Below are 23,102 nucleotides of genomic sequence, written 5' to 3'. Positions count from 1 at the left end.
ACACAAAGAACCAAGATGCCCTCTGCTGCACACACACACACACACACAGCCACACACACACACACACACACACACACACACACACACACACACACACACACACACACACACACAAACACACACACACACACACACACACACACCATACCATCCTCACAAAAGTAGGGCAGAGGCAAAAATGTATTCCTCATTTATCAAATTTCAATATGATCAAATTTGATAGCAGAACTGAACAGAAAATTAATAATAGCACTCAAGACAGTAATGTACAAAACATCAGTTTATTTCATTTATTATAAGAATAAAAAAAGAAAGGCGTAAACGTGACAAACATAAATGTGCATATTCAACAGCAAAAGACAGACAGACAATGATTAACAATCAGAATTATTAACAGGCACATTTTGGTAATAATGTTTGTGTAGCTGACTGTTTTTGGTAAGAGGCGTTGCCAGAAAATAATAAGCAGGCATATAAATGTGTGGCAAAAAGTAATTTGACTGCTCTAAAATTATTTTTGTGGAGAAAAGTGAAATACCTGAAAGCTATTAGGATTCAGAAATTCTAAATAGACACATGACAGAGTAATAATTCAAAAATACAAATAGATTCATTTAAAAAGACAGCATTGATTTAATCTGTAAAACTGGATTTTCATAATCATACTCCCCAGCCTATATGTACACACACATGCATCACCATAAATACACATAAATATACATACATGCACAACTGCCATATTTAAGGCATCGGATACATTTGAATATCTTATGACAGAAAAAAAAAATATTTTAAACTAAACTAAATTGCTTTTTAAAATAATTTCTGATACATAAACATCACAGTTGTGGACAACATGAAGCAAGAACAGGAGTTCATTTTCTGCAATGTTATGCACAGATGCATGAACAACAACGGCCTAAAGAGTTTGAAACTCATGGGAGTGCATTAAATACCAGTGTATAAAAACTTGCATAATCCACCTTTGTCATGAATAAAATCGTAGTTTATAAATACAAGCATTTTGCACTGTTCATGAGCTCATGTAAACACTTCGTTTCTCTCACCAAACGCAACACCAGGCTGTTAAACGGTTTGCTTGAGTCAATATAAAACGGCCTCATTCCTCATAGCTTTTGGAAAACTTAATATTAAACACTACAAATTGTGACACTACATAAACACTACATAACACAAGCTTGATTTAGCTCTTCAGCAAACAACCAATGAAACAGGGCGAAAACGAATGGATTATATTTATAGAGTGGATATAGTCAGCACACGGTGTGATAATTACTAGGCCTAAGTGTCTTAAAAAAAAAAAAAAAAAAAAAAAAATAGGAGACACGGTTGATGATAAACAGTCATAACCAAAAAAAAAAAAAAAAAAAAAAAATAGGAGACACGGTTGATGATAAACAGTCATAACCAAAAAAAAAAAAAAACAGAAAAACATATTTGCATTACTAGTTGACTGGCAGGCCATAGACATGATTTATATATTCCATCAAGCTGAAGGCAGATTATGAATAAAGGTCCAGTGTTTATTTAAAAAAAGAAAAGGAAAAAAATAGAGAGAAGGAAAAAAACATATACAGACCAGCAGGGGTCACTGCAACAGTGTAACATGGGCCGTTTTGTCAAATTTAGTTAAGTCATCCAGCTCTGGCCTGCCTCTTTATAGGAGAGAAAAAGCAAGGACAGCATGATGACGACAGAGACAGGCTTAATTTGGGTCTGGAAAACTGGCTACAAAGTTCCATTCATTTAGTCAAGAAGGTAAACTGTGGGATCCCTGGATTTAAAATGAAAAATGAAACCCCATGGTCTTTCATTTGCTTTGAACTTTATCACTGTCTTTACACCACATAACTGATTTACAAGCTTGATATTTTGACCAAAACTCTCTCTCTCAAAACAAACAAACAAAAAAAAAAAAAACAACATCCTGTAAAGATTGAGAATCAGATCTGAGAGGGGAACAAGCATTTAGTCTGGTTTTTCAGAAAAGGAGTTAATGATTTTGTACTTTTTACATATTTCTTTGGAGCAATGACCTGGTTTTGGCTAATCTATTAATACAAAACTAAGATTATGACTTGCAACTGATTGTCCACTCCTGAAAAAGAAAAAATAAGCTAGAAGGAAGAGAGACAGTGATGCATGAAGTCAAAAGCATGTATGTAGAGGTTTGGGTAGGCAACCTATATTTAGTTGTTATCCAAAACCACTGTCCCCACAAATAGGGCTCTAAAATGAGCCAACTCCACACGGAAGGCAATATGTTCCTACACATTACAGAGCACTAAAACAGCAAGTATGGATTAGGCTTGTAATGGCTGCATATAGATGCTTCAAAAAGATTCAAAGGTTCAAACATGTCTGTTCATTTTAGCATAATGCAACAGAATTCTCCAATAGAACAAAAAAATTATCAAAATGATCAACAGTTATTTGCCTAGGCGTGCAGTGTATTGTCAGTGCAATGTCCAGGCCAGCTGAACTACATTCCCCACAATCCTCAGCACTGCTGATCTCACAACCAGAGAGCACTGTATAAATACTTGTAACATTATCAGCAGAATTTCTTGACACAAAAAGTCAAGCAATTGCAATACTATGTGGGTAGCATATCGGAGCCACATCTAAAGAGCTCATCATTGCTTCTGACATTTGACATGAAATGAAGTACATAAAGATGCTAAATAAAATCACAATAGAACAACGGTAAAATGTTAAAGGGATAGTTCACCCAAAATTACTTTCTTGTTGTTCCAAACCGCAGAAGAATACATTCTGAAAAATGCCTATGTCCATATAATGAAAGTTAGTGGGGTCAAAAAAACTGGATCCCACTGACTTTCATTGAAAAATATCACAGTGTTTTTCTGGTCAAAAAATGAAGAAAAAAAAAAGGTTAGGAAGTCAGTCATACAGGTTTGGAATGTCATAGAGGTGAGTAAATGATGACAGAATTAATGTTTTTGGGTGAACTGTCCCTTTAAAGCAGCCAAAACCCTAGATCAGGAGTTCACTTACAGTTCAAGGCTGGGTCATTCAGCCAGGCCCAGATTTTAATCATATGTTGAGGACTTCTGGGATGGACCAGCATCAGGCTGTTATAGGCACAGGCATTATTGCGATATTTTTCCTCGATATCAAAGGTTTTGAAGCCTTTGTGCTTCTTAGGTGCAAGGCCCAGTTTCTTAAGGCACATACCTGTGTATACATCATCAATGGGGTAGAGGGGCACCAACCTTGAGATGTTATGAAGTTTCTGGACCAGCTGTCCCGAGAACAAATAACCGCCCCCACCCGCATAGGCAGGGTACGATCCAACAAACACGCTTTCCGGGATAAAATACTTAACCTTTTTGTCTCTATGTGGACCAGCGTTGGTGATCACATCTCCTACAAACAGTTCCTTGGCTTTGGCATGAGAAAGATTGCTTAGGAAGTCTATAATGCGGACGGTGTTAACAAAAACATCGTCATCGCCCTTGAAAATGTAACTGACTCCAGGACAGCGGGTGCTCAGCCATTCCAGGAAAAGCACTTCCTTGATGGTGAGGTTGAAGAAGGTGTCCCTATAGTCCCATTGAAGAATATCTTTATGTATGGAGCTCTCATGGTGGAGCATCTTTGAGAGATCTGGGAAGTGGTCCTCCGAGGCTGCTTTTCCAAGAAGAAACACCGTAACAACTGTTTTGTTTGCAAGGCGACCAGCTTTGCCCCACGACTCGCGGATGGCCTGTCGTCGATCAAAGTGTGGGACTAAAGATTTAATACCTAGGAGGAGGAAAGGTGGGTCTTTGCACATGTTTTGTTGGTCCACCACGATGGGATAGGACCTGCAGCGCATAGACAGCAGGAAGTCCTTGAAGCGATCCGGAAGCGAGTTGTAATCCTTGACTTGGGTGGTTACCCTGAAGTCTGGCTCACAGGAGTCCAGCCTGACTGTATCGTTTAGCCAGTCTGGAAGCTTATCAGTTGTGAAGTTGAGCTTTTCTAGGTTGCGGTTGTTGATGTAGTTCAGCTGTTGCTGCAGGCGATTCCAGTAGGCGTCACTGGGAAGATCTTTAGCCCAGAAACGCTTCGTGGGAACCAGCTGCTTATTTTTGTTCCTGTCACCCTTCCCAGCATTGCGAGAGACCTCCACCACTATGAAGATGAACACCATTGTCATCATCACCATGACCTTCATCTTCCTCCGAGGTCCCTGCATGGTGTCGAGACTCAACACCTAAACAGCAGAGACAAAAAATAACATAGGTAAGGATGTTAGGGACAATTCTCAGGACTACAGACTAAAAGGTGACTAGGCATCCATTGGCTCCTAAAACTAAACATTTATGAGCCAAAGTGATAGAGCGGATAATAATTGATCAAAAGTGACAAACACATTTATAAATGTTACTAAAAGATTTCCATTTAAATAAATGCTGTTCTTTTGAACTTTCTATTCATCCAAGAATCCTAAACAAATGTATCACCGTTTCCACAAATATATTTAGCAGCACAAATGTTTTCAGCAATTATAATAAAAAATTAGCACCAAATCAGCATATCATAAGGATTTCTATAGGATCATGTGACACTGATGACTGGTTTTAAATAGTAATATTTCACAATATTACGGTCTTTACTGTACTTTTGATTAAATAAATGCAGCCTTGGTGAGAATAAGAGACTGCTTTCAAAAAGGTTAAAAATGTGAATTTTTTTACTTGTTTGAGAAAAAAAAACAAAAAAACAACAGGGTCAAAAATTTCTTAAACACATGCCCAAAAATATTAACACGATGCAGATAACCACTAAGCAAATCCTGTTTGATGGTAAAACATGTAATGCTTCAAAGATTGTTTGTGCACATGTTGGCAACAAAAATGTTCGAGTACTGCATGCTAATAATAATAATAATAATAATAATAATAATAATAATAATAAGCAGCGTAAATGTCAACCATAGATGACTAAAGTCATTGTAAGTCGAGAAGACAGAGAATCAGTGGACACAAAGACATCAGTTACTTGAAGGACCAAATTTCAAGCATGGCTGTTTTAATTTTAGACTGGCAAGCTAAAATTAAACTAAGGGAACGTCTTTATGTTTAACTCTATATGAGAGTTAAACGCGCAATTTCATAAAGAACACTTTTTTTTCTTTTTTTTTTTGGGAAGACTTGTAATAAATTTAGTCTCTTGACATTCAAAATTCCAATAATATGAGAAATGTTTCAATTCGGACAGTTCACACTTATTGAAGACTAATATCACTTCCTTTATTAAATCTAAAAATGTCACTTTTTCATCCACCTGCTGCTTCTCTTTCACCAACTCTTCTCTCTTTCTCTTGCTTCGTTGCTTTTGTCTCCCAGCAACCCCTCTGCTCTGTTGCACATGGTTTCTCTCATTTATTCAACTCTACTTTCTTCAGTTCAGCTTACTTTTCCATTCTTTCTGTGTACAGGCACGACATAAAGGACTAAATTTAGAGTGGCTGCATGAGCCAGCTGGCCTCTGGGATCAGTGGTGATTTAAAGACTACATATGAGCCAGTCAATGACAGAGTCACTGATTTCCAACAAGAAACGGCATTATCTTTATGTTTAGACTTAAAAAAAATGCATAATGCCCACACTATAAACTAAAAACTTCTTATTTTAGTAAATTATGACTCAGTATTGTAAACAACAAATGGTTGATGTCAATAATTTAGCATACATGTCATTTATGAACATTAAATTGCATTTTATTATATAATGATCAAAACTAGTACAAGGGTCACCCACACCCAGTGGGGCCGTAACGATTCCAAGGGCCCTGATCTGAGAGGGGGCCTGATGCAAACCCTGGCCCAACACAATTTCTACCGATGGGAATGCAATTTTAGCAAGCTGTGGTGTGCAGGATCATTTTTTTCCTGTTATATGATCGGAATTATATCTCCCAGTCACCTTGATCTCTCCAAAAAAAAAAAAAAAAAAGGGGCACTGGACAAGAAAAAACATGATAAAATCTGTATCAGTTATCAGTCAACACTCAACAAAATAACTAATACAATCAGAATCTTTTTTTTCTCAGCTAAAATACTATTGAATTATGAACTAATTACTTAGGGCCATGTGTGCCTGTTTACCTGTGCACAGGCAAGACTGTGGAGGGTCCAGATGTATGGTGCGCAGGTGCTAGCAAATGTTTTTAGCCCATCCTGACTCACTAACAGAGCGAATCACAGAAACGGGGACAATGTGGAGAGGAAATCCAGATCTGGGGAGAAAGAAAAACAAACATGTTTTTCTACTGCTGCACTAATGGACACACAGAAGATTTTAGGGAACATCAGTGCCTGAAACAGCAAAAGTAAACAGTCTGTTCACACTTGAGGATTAATCCAGGTGGTCTGAGCTCAATTATTTGTTGACCTTGCTTGAAATCACTAGGTAAAAAAAAAATCACTTATCACTGAGTGACTAAAATTTTTTGTACTTTTCACAAAGGTACATCAAACTCTAAAGCTAAACAAATTCTGAGATTATTAGCAAAGAACACTCTTCCCTTCACACCCTCTTCCACTGTGGCTCCACTCAAATCATCTTCATATCCACAATGCCACAATGCAAATCACTGTCTGAAACTGACAAATTAAAATGGAAACAACTAAAACACATTTAATATATATCAGGCCTGATTTTTTCCCCCATAAGAACATGACATTAAAATTAACCTAAAATCAGAATATTTTACTGAAAAAAAGAATCTAAAACTACAAATAAACAAACATTAGCATACCTTTTCTAAACATTAAAAACATTTCAATGAAATCTCACTCTCTTGTTCTTCCGTGGGGAGCAGGGGGTGTAGAGGAGGTGGGAAGATAGAGCTTACACTGTTGCCATGGAATATAATGGGTCTACGACAAAACCGTCTCCAACTGAAATGGGGCTATAAGTAGGCCTACTGATCTTAATGGATGGAAGACTCATTTCTGTTAAAGACATCGCCACAACAATGAAAGCCATGTCCAGGGCATAAAGTACTTTCGAGGGCACTGATGACTTGTGCAAGAACTACAATCCAGACATTTAGTGCATTTGCTCCTATTCTCTCTGACCGTAAGTGCACCAAATAGCTGAAGAGTCCCCTGGAGGGGAAGTCTCTTATTAATAATTAACACTGCATTTGCTGTGTAAACAATGAACTGAATCACTCTCCACCTCACATCAACAGAATAAAGAAATCACACTGATCCTTTCACTAGCCCTTTACAAACGGTTTAACTCCATTCACTTTTACTATCCAGCTCATCTACAGTTGTGAAGAATTTTCCGTTTTGTAAACCCAACCAACTTGTTGGTTAATCATCTTGCTGTTGGTTAGGAAAGGAACTTAAGCAACCGTGCCCAAAATCCAAAGCAGAAACCACAGCAACTAGGCAATGCCAAAAAATAGGATTATACACCATTGGGTCACAAATATTTTGTGCTACTGCTGTAGATACATTTACATTTGTGTGTATGGAGCAGGAGTCTCCAAACTCGGTCCTGGAGGGCCAGTGTCAGCAGAGTTTAGCTCCAACCCTAATTAAACACACCTGCCTGGAAGTTTCTATTATACCTAGGAAGAGATTGATTAGCTGATTCAGGTGTGTTGAGGCAAGTTGGAGCTAAACTCTGCAGGACAACAGCCCTCCAGGACCAGGTTTGGAGAACCCTGGTATGGAGTATTTATTTGTATTTTTGCACAGCTCTCAGCAGGCAAGACGGATTTAGATTTTTTACATGTGAGAAAAGGTGAATGTAAATGTAATGAGAAATGTAAAGAGCATTGTTGAGAACTTTTCCAGAATGAGTCAAAACAAGTAAGAATCCACTGTTCTGTCTTTTGGCACAATGCAAAGCAGAGCTGAATTGACTACAGTTGCTTGGAAACATCGCAACTTACTGCATTAATACAGAATTCAACTGACGTGCGGTTACAGGTGTGCATGTATGGTTAGGTTTTCACAGTTTCAGAGATGGAACTATGCATATTACAGCTTTCCTGTCTTTACTGAAGCCATTTCTATACCGATGCCAAACTTCAGTTCGATTCACTTCACATTTATTTGTATAGTGCTATTAATATAATTGATTATACTTGTTATATTACATATACTCAAACTTATTTGTCTTGCCTTGACAAGTTCTAAATATAAAGAGAAAATCAAAATGTAATTATTTACTTCACTTATTATGAAAAACTGGCATTAAAACACATTAAAACTCTTAGCTAACTGGCAAAAGTGATAGACTCATGATATAAATGTGTAATGTTAAGAAATAAGGTAGTACGAGTATTAAGGAAAGCAAAGGCAGATTTTTTTAGCACAATTATTGAAAATGCTCATGGTAACTCAAACTATATGGAGACAGATGAAAAATTAACAAGCAAAATAATATCAAAACAAAGCCAATTGAATTGAAGATTAGCCTAATGATACAATTTTACAGAGCCCAATTGATGTGACACAGGCCTTTAATCACTATTTTATTGAATCAGTGGATAAAATTGTTCAAAGTTTCACAGTACAACAACCTTATTTATGAACAAATAATGCTAGTGAGACAGCTTTAGTATTAAGACCAGTACATGTCTCTTAAGTCCTCAAGGGCTAAAAATACTCAGATGTTTCAAAAGCAATTCCCCACCTTAGTGTGCCTCAAGGGCTAAAAATACCTGTGGTATTGACACATTTTATTGAAACAAATCAGTTCCTCAATAGTTAACTCTTTAAAACATATTATTAATAGTTCATTAGATCAAGGGAGATTCCCCACCTTAGTGTGCTCTACACAATATCAAACGTGTTTGAAAAACTGGTGGCTAAACAAATTATTGACCATTTTAATAATAGCCCTTTTCAATTACATCCAATGCAGTTCAGCTTTAGCATAAATCATTCAACGGAAACGGCTACTTGTTATTTTATTGAAAAGGTAAAGGCATTAATGGATAAAGGTGGAGAGGTAGGGACTGTATTTCTTGATTTACAGAAAGCATCTGATACTGTAATTCATAATATTCTTTTACATAAATTACTCAATTTAAATTTTTCGACAAATTCTATACATTTAATTGAATCTTAACTCTCTTCTTGTTCTCAGGTAGTAAATGATAATTAAAAAACAAAAACAAACAATACCCCTCATCAGCTGGTGTTCCACAAGGGTCCATACTGGGGCCCATTCTCTTTAACGTGTATATTAATGATTTACCCATGGTGTGTCAACAATGTAATATCATATTGTATTCTGACGATACAGTCATTTTTACGCATGGTGAAAATGACGAAGATGTTGCAAATAAGTTGACAGATGTTCTTGCAAAAATCATATCCTGGCTCAATCAGTGTTATCTGAAATTAAATGCATCAAAAACAACTTGCATGTTCTTTTTTTAAAGGACACAGTGCTGATATAAAACATGATATTTTCATTTCGGGATAGAGATTACAGTTTGTTTCGAAATATAAATACTTAGGGGTTTATTTGGACTTATGTCTTAGTTTTAAAACGCATATAAAAAGGTATTTAAAAAGGTAAAATTTAATTTAGATAATTTTTGGTTTATTAGAAACTATCAAATGAGGCTGCAAAGGTATATTTTCATTCTATGATTCTTTCTCATATTACTTATTGTCTGACAAGTTAAACAAAAACAAAACCAATAATTCAAAAACCACCTTAATCATATTACAAACAATACGTAAGTGCCCTGCGAAGTGGACATCACAGGATATTCCGCCATGATTCCAGTTTGAAGCGAACATATATGTTCCATCCAAGTGCACTGAAGTGTGAGACCTGAATTTAAATTGTATTTATTTACAGAGGTGTATGATGTCACACTTGTCCATGTGTGACGACGTTGCGCAGTGCAAATCCATGAATGAATTTTTCGAAGTGAGGTAAACTTCAACAGATTTCCCCTGCTCAGGGGGTAGGGAGCAATGAGCACTGTGTAGGGACCATGTCAATGGGAACACAGTTCATACACGGGGCTCACTTCTAACAAGCTGATTATCTGAATCAGACGTGTTAACAAAGAGAGACATGGAAAATATGCAAAGCTGGGGGGCACGAGGACTGGAATTGAGAACCGCTGACCTAAAAGACTTATGAGGGTTGTACTAAGCCCAAGCACAGACTTGAAGACCACCATACATTCCCTAAGAGCATGCAATCTCTTTGCAGTCAGGCTAACATTCTACATGCTAGTGAAACCCAGACAGGAATGAAACTTCTGACTCCACAGTTAAAACCACTTGTAATGGTTACTAGCGATGAAGAGAGAGAAAATCTGTATCTTCGTATATTTTGAAAAGACTGATAAACGTGCTCGGTTTGAGGCTAGATTTTTCGTTCATGTTTTAACAGGGCACACTGCAGCAAACTGTATGTGAGTTAATGTTATTAACCTGTGTAGATGCGCTATAAGATGTGATGCATTCTAAGATTTGATGCTGTCATTCCGGTATCTTTTCCACATTCACTGCATCTAGCCGATCTTCGTGAAGTTCCTGATTCTGACACACTATAACCAAATGTTAGAAGGGTGGCTCCTGCCATGTTTCAAACCCCTCTCTCTCTCCCTCTCTAACTTGAGTGCCCATCTCTGCTTCAGAGTACTCGGTTACTCATGCTAATCCATAAGGATGACTTTCTTTTTGTCCTTCTCTGAGAACGGGCAATCAGAATTAAACAAAATTAAATTAAAGTTTAAAATTAAGTTTAAACAGAATTAAACTTAAGAAACATTCCTGCAAGTAGCCACTAATCTTCGTCTGCCTTTTCAGCCCCTTCAGCGAACAGTCTGAATACATTTATGTTATAAAGCATCACCGATGAAAGCTAACACACAATGTAATTTCTAACTGACAACTGCAACAACAAATAAAGTTTAGGGGGAAAAGGATCCTGTAGATGAGAGAAAGAACCTTAGGTTACATTATGAATTTTTGTTTAGGCTGGATTCAAACAGAGGAAGAATACATTTTTAGAATTAGAAGAGCATTAAAAAGGTCATTTAATGTATTTTAACTGAAAAGCTGTCATTCGATTCCTTTAAACTATCATTTTAACTTAACTGACATTTTGATTCACTTTCCACCTGACTGTGCGCAGGAGTCAAAATTCAAACTACATGCAAACAAGGCACACACACACCATAAAACTGTGCAATATGTTTGATTAAAAAGCTATAAAGATTGTTATGAGTAAATGATGCATTTTATAAACGGAAGAAGAATGTTCCTGTTCATACCATTAACCCACTGAGTTGTTCTAAACCAACATTTACACCATATAATATGAAAGTGAAAGTAAAAGTCATGACATTTTGCCAAGTATGGTGACCCATACTCGGAATTGGTGCTCAGCATTTAACCCATCCAAGTGCACACACACAGCAGTGAGAAGTGAACACACCGTGAACACACACCCGGAGCAGTGGGCAGCTATATCCAGCGCTGTTCATTTACTCCCCACCCACCTACAACTCTTGCCAGCACAGAGACTCAAACCTGCGACCTTCTGGTTACAAGTCCAATTCTCTAATCATTAGACCACAGCTGCCCCACTGTCAAAAGTAAATTCATCCCATGTACAGACATGATCAGGCAGGTCACAACCTGATGACAAAGACCACGAGTCCAACCTTATGAGGATTCATTTAAAGTCTGCATGAAATCAAAATTGACTTTATTTACTTTACTAGCGCACATTGCTAGTCTTGATGTAAACAATTAATCCGTGCAAGTTAATCCGCTGAAAATTTTTTTTTTGTCTTTGTAATCTTTAATCAAAATCTGAACATTTGCTTACACTCTCGAATGGCATTCCTCCACTGATGACGTCAGTTTGATGGCTTGGGCAGAATATCCTTAAACACACCCCTCCAACCATTAGATTGCTATGAGTGAGAGACAGAGAGGAGAAGCGCAAACATAAAACCATGCCCTCTATTCAATATTCCGTTTCAGCTGGAAATACGTCACTTCCATGAAATAAAGTTGGCACCAACTTCCAGTTCACGTGGACTTTAAAGTCACGCGCTCCTCCTTTTTTTTTTTTTCTTTTTCAATTACTGAATTTTTTTTCAGCGGATTAACTTGCACGGATTAATTGTATACTTTAAGACTAGCAATGTGTGCTAGTAAAGTAAATAAAGTCAATTTTGATTTCATGCAGACTTTAAATTACAGCGAGTGAAACTGAAAAGGGGTAACAGCTGATATCCTCTACTACTATTAACACCATGGCCGCGGGAACTAGTCTTCGTTCTTTTAATGAGCTGTTTTCCGAAACTTTCTCGCTTCTCAAGATCTCGCTTTCTCGCATCCAAAGAGACATTCTTTATCAAAGTTAAGCCTCTGCCACGCCCCTCTAAAATGGCTCGTTCAAACATATTTACGTCACTATGTGGAAATATTTGCATAATGCCACCCAAATGTTCACGCAAAGAAAGAAGGCATGGTTTCAGTAACCGCAGTTAGTGCTGCAGCAGCTATGTCAGGGAGATGCTGTGTGTAAAAAATCACTTTATTTGGCCTTCCTAAAGTAGATGCATTTAGGAATCTTTAAGATTACTTACAACAGAACAGCAACGCATTTTATGGACGACCGTTTTGTGAACCTAGGAGTGGAGGTAATTCAGACTTTGCTACACCAATTTGGCGCTTCTGAATCAGCTACTGTAAGTATGTTTTGTTATTAAAGTATTTGCTATTGCCTGTTCAAATGCGGAGTTTTGCACGTCGTGTGTGTGTGTGTGTGTGTGTGTGTGTGTGTGAGCGAGAGAAAGAAATAAACAGAACGCCACTGAGCCACAAACTGGATTTAAAACAAAGAACAATAAATAGCTTGTGTACTGCAAACACATATGAGCATCACTGTGTGTCACGCAACTGTTCCCCTTTCAGGCTTGAACTGATGGTAAAACTAAGGACATTATTAACCATCTTTACATTTATTTTGAAAGATGAAGCTCGCAATTATGGAAAGGGGCGTTACATTTCCGACGAGTGCTTGCGATGTTCAGCCAATCACTATGCACTTGGTTAGTTGGCCAATCAGAGCAGACTGCACTTGTCAGAAGGAGGGACTTCTGAAAGGATGCGTTTGAGAAAGGCGGGGCATAGAAGACCTACAATAATGTACAGTATTTGAAAAATGTGTTTTTTTGAACATTAAAGCATGTCAACATATTCTGTTACACCAAATACACAAAATAATGATCTTTAAAAAAGCATCATATGACCCCTTTAAAACACATCTTAAGTTTAATTATAACGCAGCATGTCCACGATTAAGTTATTCAAACAACGGACAAATTATAAAGCAAGCAAAGAACATTAACATTATCAAAGAATATCACTGAATTCAGTCTAGCGTGAGTGTAAGCACTTTAAAAAAAATCTACAAGCTATAATCAGTGATGTTGTCTGTAGTGCATGATGAATTAATATCTTACATCGCATGTAGGTGCATCTGCACTTTGTTGTTTCTGATGAGAGAATTCACCAAAGTGCACTGACCAAAACTTTTGCTTATCAGCGACATTAATATTTAGTAAAACCCTCTTTAAATAATAGAAATATTACAGAAAAAACTCTGGAACTAAAATCACAAAGCACAAATATATTGATTCGCATATACATCTTCCTTTGTATGTTTATCCCCGCCATGGCCCCTCCCTGCAACATCAAGCCCCGCCCCCAGCACCCCCCCCCCCCCCCCATATAAAACATGTTGTGCGGCTATGATTAGCACTCACTTTATCTAATAAAACATAACACCGATATTGTATACACCAGATAAGCTACTCACGTAAGCATTAATATAAACAGCTTCCAATGAGAGCGATCCTGGCAGAGACTAAATTTAGACTTCTTCGGAGTAACGTTAGTTATTTCTGTGAATCACCTTACAAGTTTCTCGGATTTCCGAGGCTGTTTACTATTTTAACGATGATAAGCAATCTGTGACTAGCTCTCTCACCCCGGTGACGCCGAACAAGCAACAAACGAACTTTACTTCTGACCGTTAAATGTCAAAAAGTCACCACATTCACATTTACTTTCGCTAAAACAGTATTCGTAAAGAGAACCCGTTTACATCTTTATATAAACAAAGCTGTAAAGCACATAAAAGGGGGTGTTTGCGGGCTGTTTTAGCGGAGCTGCTAACGTCAAAACTCAGCCGCACGCGGACGACTAACGTCCGTTTCGCTCTCCTCGCCTCGCGCACAACATGAAAGTTAAAGTCGAAACATTCGGACTTCTTTCTATCAAACCTCAGCGAACCCCGACTGGAGCCGAACTGATCTAATGCGAAACTTTCTCTTTGTAAAAGTCATTATTACCTTTCAGCTCCAGCTTTGAGAGAGCGCGTTCACATCCTGCATGTCTCCAGATCTGCTCATGATGATCAACTCCTCCCAGGGCGGGGTATAAATCATCCTTACTATGTATTTACCACACTAACTACCATAGTTTCACTTTGTTTACAGTGCTCTATTCGTCACTGGAATGAAAACTCATTGCCTAGTGTTTGCTTTACCTGGAAATACTTCTGGAAGTTCCTTGCACTTCGACTGGTTGATTTATTTTGGGTTTACATCGGTTTTTAGAGCTAAATTCTGGCGAATACTACTGTATAAAATGTAAATTATATATTTAATTAGATTTTAAACTACTTAAGCTCATTCTAAACATTCATGTGAGGACGAAAGGCTATAATAGCATCTGCTGTAAAACAATAGCAGTGTTTGGACCATGTTAGCAGGTTTCTAGCTTGTCCAAACCAACAATAAACTAGTTAACAGCTGGCCATATGATGGTTTAAAGACCACAATTAACAAGCAATGAACCGACCTCAAACCCCACTTAAAACCAGTCTGACCAGACAGGAAGACCAGAAAATATCTGTAAGGGGGAGTGGGGTAAGTTGAGTCAGTGGGTTAGTTGCTCCACACCCTGATACTTTTACTGTCATGTGACCTTTTATTTTGAAACCACCCATCATTTCTGTCAGTCTGTGAAGAGGAGAAATGCATGGGAGGAGTGGAAGGACGTTTTTACTTTAAAAACTGTTTTGGGCTTGTCAAAGTAAAATTTTAGCATAACAAATGTAACTACTGTTACATCAACGCAAATTTATCCAGGTGTGAAAATATTTATGATGCATATACGTGATTTATCAACATATAAAACCATGCAAATCATTTAGCTAAATATTAGCCTGAATTGTTGAGCTAGCTATTCTCTGTTTAGTCTGTTTTTGGGAAGGTTACAACTTTGGTGTTCAATGTGCATTGTTTCAGAAATGCAAACAATTAAAGATTGTAATTTAAACTTCATTTGGTTGTTTTTTGTTGTCGTTGAAGTTAGCTTTAAGACAAGAAATGTGACTGTTTGTAAAAGGGAATTCGATGATTACATTTGTTTTTAAAAGAGGTAAATCACAAGGGTTTGAATCGGATTCAGTTACAGTAGATGGTCATTTCAAGCCCAGATGGTGCATCTTACCCACTGACTCAGATCAACTTACCCCTGACCTGGGGGAAAATTCAGCCACAGGAACACTTTTTTAATAAGAAGCCATATTTTTAGAACCCTTTGATACATTCTGATAATTTTAAATGATAAAAAAACATACTGAAATGACTTTAGATACTTTAATTGTACTTCTGCCTCCTTTTCCCTTATCTTGAGGACCACATAGTTAAAAAATGGCTCATCTTACCTCACTCTCCCCTACCAGTACTGGTACTGAAGAACTAGTTTTTCGCCAGGGAAATGTTGAAATCCACATTTGTGTTGGATTCCCTTTGCCAACATGACTGAATTGCGGTCAGATGTAATGCATGACTGAAGTATGGTCTGTCACAAGGGGAAATAAGTCATGCTTTTTAATAAATATCAGTTTCCATTGTTTGCTCAGCACAGACAAAGCTCTTTATGCTGCATCCTGATGTCTTCACACAAAAAGTCTCTGTCCATATTTATTTTTCTTTGACTACTGGTTCATATTAACATTAACAAGTGAGTCTGTCCTGTCAGTCAGCTCACCAGGAACAACAGATGTGTTTGAAAGGTGTGAGTTGTGCAAGATCATATGTCCTTATTGATTATGTTCTTTTTTGTTTTGTTTTTCTGAATGGTGAGGCTTTGTCTGTGACTTCACACACAACTGTGGATGTAACCCTCTTTACAGAGGTTTCTGGAGAAGTGTGTTCATATGAGTCCACCAGTCACAACTCTGAGGAAGTGTAAACATCTCTTACATCATTTCTTCCGACAATTCTTGTAGCATTCCTGCTCCACCCTAACTTCTCATTCAGCATGCTGAGTTTGAATCCAAAACCATCCTGTATGGAGAGCAAACCAGACCTACATTCTTTAACATTTATATTTTCTAGTAAATACCATCTGATACCACACTGAAAATGCTTTTATATGTTTTTTTGTTTTTTTTAATACTTCATTACTATTCAGTAATGATGTATGGATAAAAAGTGTCAGTAAAGACATGTATAATGCTACAAAATACTTATATTTCAAATAAATGCCTTTCTTGTGAATTTTCTATTCATTAAAGATCCACAAAAATATGAAGTAGCGAAACTGCTTTAACACTGATTATAGTAAGAAATGTTTCTTGGGCACCAAATCAGCACTAAAATGATTTCTGAAGGATCACGCGACACTAAAGACTGGAATAATGGCTTCTGAAAATTCAGCTTTACCATCTCATCTCAAGAATAATTTACATTTCAAAGTATATTAAATTAGAAAACAGTTGTTTTAATTTATAATAATACTTCACATTACTGTATTTACTGTATTTTTAATCAAATAAATGCAGCCTTGATAAGCATAAACATTAAAAAAAAATCATGATGTTCTCAAGTTTGATTTGAGATGAGAGCATAAACATCTGACCATCTGTACAATAAGAGTCACATGGTCAATCTTACAGATGTTGATTAAAGACCTAGAAATAGTGCAGAATCTACATAAAATATCTTTCATTCTAAATTCTAAACCTTTTAGCTTTAAAGCAGATTTTAAATCTCAGATTTTCAGTGTGGTGTCCGATTTGTTTGGATGGTTCTCTATACAAACATGTGAAATGAAGACTGAAGACCAACCTCTCCTTTACCCCTAACATATGTACTCTAGGAAAGCCTCGTAACATCTGTCAATCCTGTCTGCTGCATCATTTCAGGCTGGTTTGCATGCCAGCCATGGTAGCAGCAACTCTAGATCCATAGTTATGCAAAGACTGAACACATTCTAGCATTTGGTACGTGCATGGGTCAGACAGGAATCACAGACTCAGAAACATCCACACCAGTGATCTAGAAAAAGACCTAATTTACATTTTGCTCAAATCACTCGCACACAGATCACGCATCGCTATGTGAGAAAATGGTCAGGATTAAAAAAGGCAGATAAAACCGCACTGCTTGCTGATAAATAGTTAAAAGGGCAGATGGTAACAGGTGATAAAAGACTGATATCAAGAACCCTCTGTTAGTGTGGTTAGTTAGAGAAGGTTTAAGAGGATTTTCAAACCTTGCAGTTTGTAACAGACCCTCAAAATGCCCACAGCTCTAATCTCGAATCTGTTTCCTGATACACAAATTAAGGCTGCTTCTGGGCTAAACAAGTTGTTTTTTGTCATTGAAGATGCATCATGTAGAAGGGCAAATGATGGAATAGTTCACTCAGAAATAAAAATTCTTTCATCATTTACTTTCCTCAGTGGAACATAAGAGAAGATATTTTGAAAAATGTCTTGGGATAAGACATGTTTAAATACCTAGAATATAAATCTGTGGGACCCAGCGTGTTGTTTGGGATTTTCATTGTAAGGACAGTTGAAACATTCTTCAAAATAACTTATTTCGTGTTCAAACAAAGCACAAAGTCTGAAAGTCTGGATTCTTAAGTTATAGTTCAGCCCCTCAAATTATTATCTTTTATAGACAGTTTGGGAATATGAAGCAGATACTCAAGTATGTAATATGTCAAAGGGTATGCTCAAATATTTAGTGTGTGTGTGTGTGTGTGTGTGTGTGTGTGTGTGTGTGCGTGGGTGTATGCGGACGTGCTGTTGTTTGGAAACTACAATGTTGTGGCAACATATTAGATGAAATAAAGTGTTAATGCAGTGTAAGTCAAATAAGGAAAATGTCAAGCCTCTACTGCTCTCTCAGGCATAACACTGAACTTGACATTAGACCTTCTGAATATCAAATATATTCTATGATGCATTAAACAAAGAAATGGTTTCCTGGAGCAATGTATGCAAAAGTTTATCACAGTATCCTACAGTTTCTATGTCATGTCTATGCAGTCTGAGTTAACAGACCATTTCCTTTACAGAATCTCAAACCACATGATTCATCCATCTTCATCCACGCACTCTGAGATTAATGACCCTCAACAAAATGCAAGAGAAAAAAAAGCCAACTAATAGGAAAATTAAAAGCACCTTTCCCCTGAAAAATAAGTTATCAGATTTACAAATGATATTAAATCATATATTAACAATATTAATAATGCTAATGCATTTCTGTAAAAGCTCTTTTTAACATGTGTCTAGGTGCATGATGGTGAGTAAGAGGAGGAGAGAAGCTACTGGTTTTAGAGAAATATACAATAAAAATAAAACCAATAACCAAAGGAGTCATCAAAACACAGCTTAATTGATAGTCGCTTTCCCATTAAAAAAAAAAAAAAAAACACTCCAGTTTAAGCTATTATCACCAAATACACATTGTACAGATAACAAAAAAATCTCTTAACCTTTCCTTAAAAGCATTAATAGTAAACATTATCCACTGATTTCAGCCGAGAGTGTCTAGTAAAGTTTGATTCTATATCTAAAAGGAGCTTCCATGTGACAAAGAATAAATGACAATTAATAGCTATAATTCTGGAAAAAAAAAATTCAGTGGTGTGTTGTATACAGTTGTAAATGCATTCAGTCTTGTATATTTAAATAATTTCTGAATAGTCCATCATATGCCTCAATACCATAGGAAGTCAAAGTCAAAACTGACTGCTCAGCTGTGGGTTTTTGTCTGATTTCTGTGAAACCCGGGGTAGTTTGAAGGAAATACCCCTGGTGTGTCTTCACAGCTTGTGTGCATGTTTGAATTTTAAAGCCAACACACACACACAAAAAAAACAATGCTTGAGATGTCGAAATGTTATTTTGGTACTTATTCTGTTTTGCTTCATTATCCACTTTTGCATTATTATGTGCAGTGTGCGAGGTTAAGATGACTGACATTAAGATGTTAATCCATCAAGACATGCTGAGAAGAAAAAATATGGCCAGGTCTGCTCAAAGGCCATTAAGTACTGAGCAGCTCTGTGCTGTTTATTTTGCTTGCTTCCATGCTCTCAGTACAGTACAGCAGAATTGGAAATGTTTTTGGTTCTGTGGAACCCTATAACCATAGAGATGGTTAGGAAGAGAGCATTATCATCACCAGGGGAGAGAGAACCATGGAAACGGAGCAAGGGACACTGAGTGTATGTTCTGTACACAAGGCCCCTCCTTTAGTATTTTCAAAGAAAACCTTGTTGTCTTCTCATTACTGCTTTGAAATGATGCCGCATTTTTCCAAGACCTTCTGTCATCTCAGAAGTATGAAAGGGTTTGTTGTTGTTGTTCTTGTCACATGTTGTTGAGTGCTTGAAGCATGTAAATCTGCCCAGGCATACAAAACCAAGCCTTTAAACACGCAGATACACAGACCAAAAGAGAGACTACTGTTTTCCATTTGAGACCATTAGTTCTGCGTCCCCCTGAGGGTTGTCTTTTTAATAGACATTAAGCATACTATTAGGCGTAATTAGGCAGACTATTATCACGAGAAAATATTCAATTGTGATAACGAGAAAACAACTTTCATTATGTCGAGATCACCAAAAAATATTAAGTCATGATAAGGATAAAACAACTTTCGTTATGTCGAGATCACAAGAAAACAACTTGTTATGTCATGATCACGAGAAAACAACTTCACAAGATCACAAGATAATTAAGTCGTTATCATGACAAAACAAGAAAGAAAGAAAATGTATAATCCATGGCCACTTACGACTTCTGTATAGATGAGACATATATATAAGAAATTTTCTTGTCAGTCACAACCTACAAGTAATGTTATTGTATGGTGACCCATATATTAATATATATTAGCATTTCTCCAGGTCCCTACTGATTCCCGGCCCTATTATGATGTTCATGATTTAAGACCTGGGATGCAGTGGCACACACACACACACAGAGCAGGGTATAAAGTCAGTCAGATTACAGACATTTTGACAACAGAATCCTTCTACACACTCTGCCACACCTTTAACTCATTAGCACTGATCAATAATGCAGTGCTCCCAGTGCATTTATTTTACAGTTGCCATGGCAATATAGCAACATCAGCAATGTAGCACCAAACTGGGAGATGAAAAGATCAGTTAGAAGAAGAGATCAGAAAAACAAATCAGATTAAGAGATTGGAACATCTGAATCAAGAGCACCAAGACATCATCATATGGAGGTGAAATATCTCCCATCTCTGTAATCCAGTTTGAGCATCTTGGCATAAAGCAGATGCCTCTTATGCAAAGCCAATTACAATTCATTATCTGTAGAACTACCTACTTGGATGAACCTGACATTGCTGAAAAGCACAGTGGTGATAGATCAGGTGATCTGAAGTTCACCCTGACTTGTATCGGAACTGCCTACCACCAGAATCTATACCGTTCTTTCCTCTTTTTCAATTCTTTATTGTTAATTTAGGATATGAACTCGCTCCGACTCAGATTCAGTACCTCATTGTCTTTTGTAACATCAAACCACCAGATCTGCCGGATCTCCATTCTGCTGACTATAGAGTAAAAAAAGAGCTTGTCTTTCAGCTTAGTCATTGAATCCAAGTGGGTGTTCTAAGTTCTCTCTGACACAGAGGACCAGCTGTCCTGAAGGGGAATGATCACCTAAAGGATATGCCTTTGCAAAACCAACCTAAAACATCAGAATTTTATCTTAATGTTGGGTACACATTTATATCTGGAATTGCATCTTTATATCATATGGTATCTCCCAACCATTTTAACTTACCTTTAGTTCTGTTCATTATTACATGGACAAAGAGTAATTACTAGGTCTGGTTTGGCCCTTTATTTCTAGTGAAACCAAATCTTAAAGCTACAGCAGACAAGTCTTCTTGCTTTTCAGATTAAACTCAGGTGTGTTTTCTCTAGAATTACATAAAATATTTCAACATTAAAGTGCATTTATATACGTTTCTTTTTTATTTGGACTAATTCATTAATTAATCATTTTCATATATAAACTAGTCTGACTGAAATCGTAGCAGTCTGATTTTTTGCAAACTGTTGACTACTTGACGCAATTGTAGCTCATTTTTGTAGCACGTACACAGCGAAAAACAGATACATGCGAGGAATACAATAAAAGTTAGATATCGTACCAATCTGTATCAAATATTCATTTTGTGTAATGCATTTTTGCCATACGGAAACTGTAACTCAAATACAACTCCGAATTTAAATGCAAAATACTCACTTGTGAAATCATACGTCATAGATTATTATGAAAATGGACTCTCCAATTTCTCCAAAACATTCTTTGAGATCCATTATGCACATTAATATTACAGCGCTACCCCTTATTTGTCAATAACTGTCTAATTTATCTAGATTTCAAGGATTTAGTAGAAACATCTGAGACCAAGTTGACATATTAAACAGTCCTAAGAATGGCATTAAGTCTCATGAGGTATGAAATTAGGTCATCCAAAAAAAAAAAAAAACGAGGCTGTGCAAATATTTCATAATGAGCAGTACAAGATTCAGATTACATTTCATGAAGGAGAGTGATCTGATGACTGTCTTATAAATAAACAGGACATCCCACAATCCTAACATCCCAAGTCTACAGTATACACAAAGGGATTTCTGCACCAAATTCCCTGAAAAACATAGGACAATGAAAGGATTTCTGATAGGTAAGCTGATTTTATAGGTGAACAATGAACTTAACACAGCACCTCCCTTCTGCTTTCTGTCTTCCATCTCATCTCCTGCGTGACATGATCTCCATACTGGAAAACGAGAGCGAGCACATAAATATAAGCCCTTCCAACTTCCAGCAGACATGTAAACAAGAGCCTGGGAAGATTTATCTGGGAAGATAAATGTTCCATAGACAAAAAGAGAGAGGAAGAAGAAAGAGAAAAACAGTTTCCTCAATGTTTACTTTGTCCAGACTACTCTCTCCAGCTATTAAAGGCAAAAGTCTTCAGGCCTTGATCTCACTCTCAGCCAGCTGAATGCTCTTCACAGGCTCTTCTTGACCAGGCTTGACTTGTGTGCGCCGTGTGTTCGATTTGGTTCTCAAATGTGATCAAGTATAGATATATATACGATAAAAAATAAGTAACCACGTGTGTGGTTTTATAGAAGTTTGGTTTGTATTCGTTTCTCAGTATGTAAGCAGTGTGGAGATGATCAAGTAGAGAGAGAGAGAGGAGAAAACAGAAGGTCCTTCTGAGATCTAGAGCACTGATTAAATCCGGAAAATAAAGAAATTCTGCATTCTTAGAGTAAACAGTGTTTTTCATAGCCAACAGAATTAGGTTGAACCATGAAGAGATTTTTAAGAAAATATAATAAACTGGAACACTTCTGTGCAGCAAACGATGCCCGACAGACCACATTTAGATCACAATCTGAAGGAAGTCTTGACTGCGTGTGTTTGAGAGGAACAAGATAAGACTGAGAAAAGAAAGATAAAAATACAACACAAAGAAAGTTTGTGAGACAGAACGATTCAAGATCTACCTGGTCTCAAATCCTCGTTCTGTTCTTTGTAGATTCAATGCACTTCTGTCCTTGATGTGGTTTTGAACAAAACAGGAAGCATAATTCTGTTGAAGCTCAAGTGTGCAGCATATGCAGTGTGTGCACTTCTGCAGCTACAGGGGAAAATAAGGCAGTCTCGCTGCAAAAT

The 23,102-nt window shown here is 37.0% G+C and overlaps 1 protein-coding gene across 5 annotated transcripts; it reads right to left on the bottom strand.

Moving 5' to 3' along the window:
- Window positions 1–267: 267 nt before the first annotated feature.
- Window positions 268–23,067, bottom strand: LOC109104724 (N-acetyllactosaminide beta-1,3-N-acetylglucosaminyltransferase 2-like). Of its 5 annotated transcripts, none has more exons than XM_042774000.1 (3): window positions 22,934–23,067; window positions 6,140–6,270; window positions 268–4,243 (listed from the first exon to the last, which is right to left on the bottom strand). In XM_042774000.1, the coding sequence occupies exon 3, from the start codon at window positions 4,223–4,225 to the stop codon at window positions 3,032–3,034; it is 1,194 nt and encodes a 397-aa protein (XP_042629934.1). In that variant the 5' UTR covers window positions 4,226–4,243; window positions 6,140–6,270; window positions 22,934–23,067; the 3' UTR covers window positions 268–3,031. The 5 variants fall into 5 exon arrangements, with proteins under 5 accessions (XP_042629934.1, XP_042629932.1, XP_042629933.1 ...); XM_042773998.1 differs by lacking the exon at window positions 22,934–23,067 and adding an exon at window positions 14,404–14,963; XM_042773999.1 differs by lacking the exon at window positions 22,934–23,067 and adding an exon at window positions 6,831–7,470.
- Window positions 23,068–23,102: the final 35 nt, after the last annotated feature.

Source organism: Cyprinus carpio, chromosome A17, assembly GCF_018340385.1.
Source record: "Cyprinus carpio isolate SPL01 chromosome A17, ASM1834038v1, whole genome shotgun sequence".
Lineage (NCBI taxonomy): Eukaryota > Metazoa > Chordata > Actinopteri > Cypriniformes > Cyprinidae > Cyprinus > Cyprinus carpio.
Note: the sequence above shows the minus strand (reverse complement) of the source record. Positions and strands in the feature narration are given on the sequence as shown.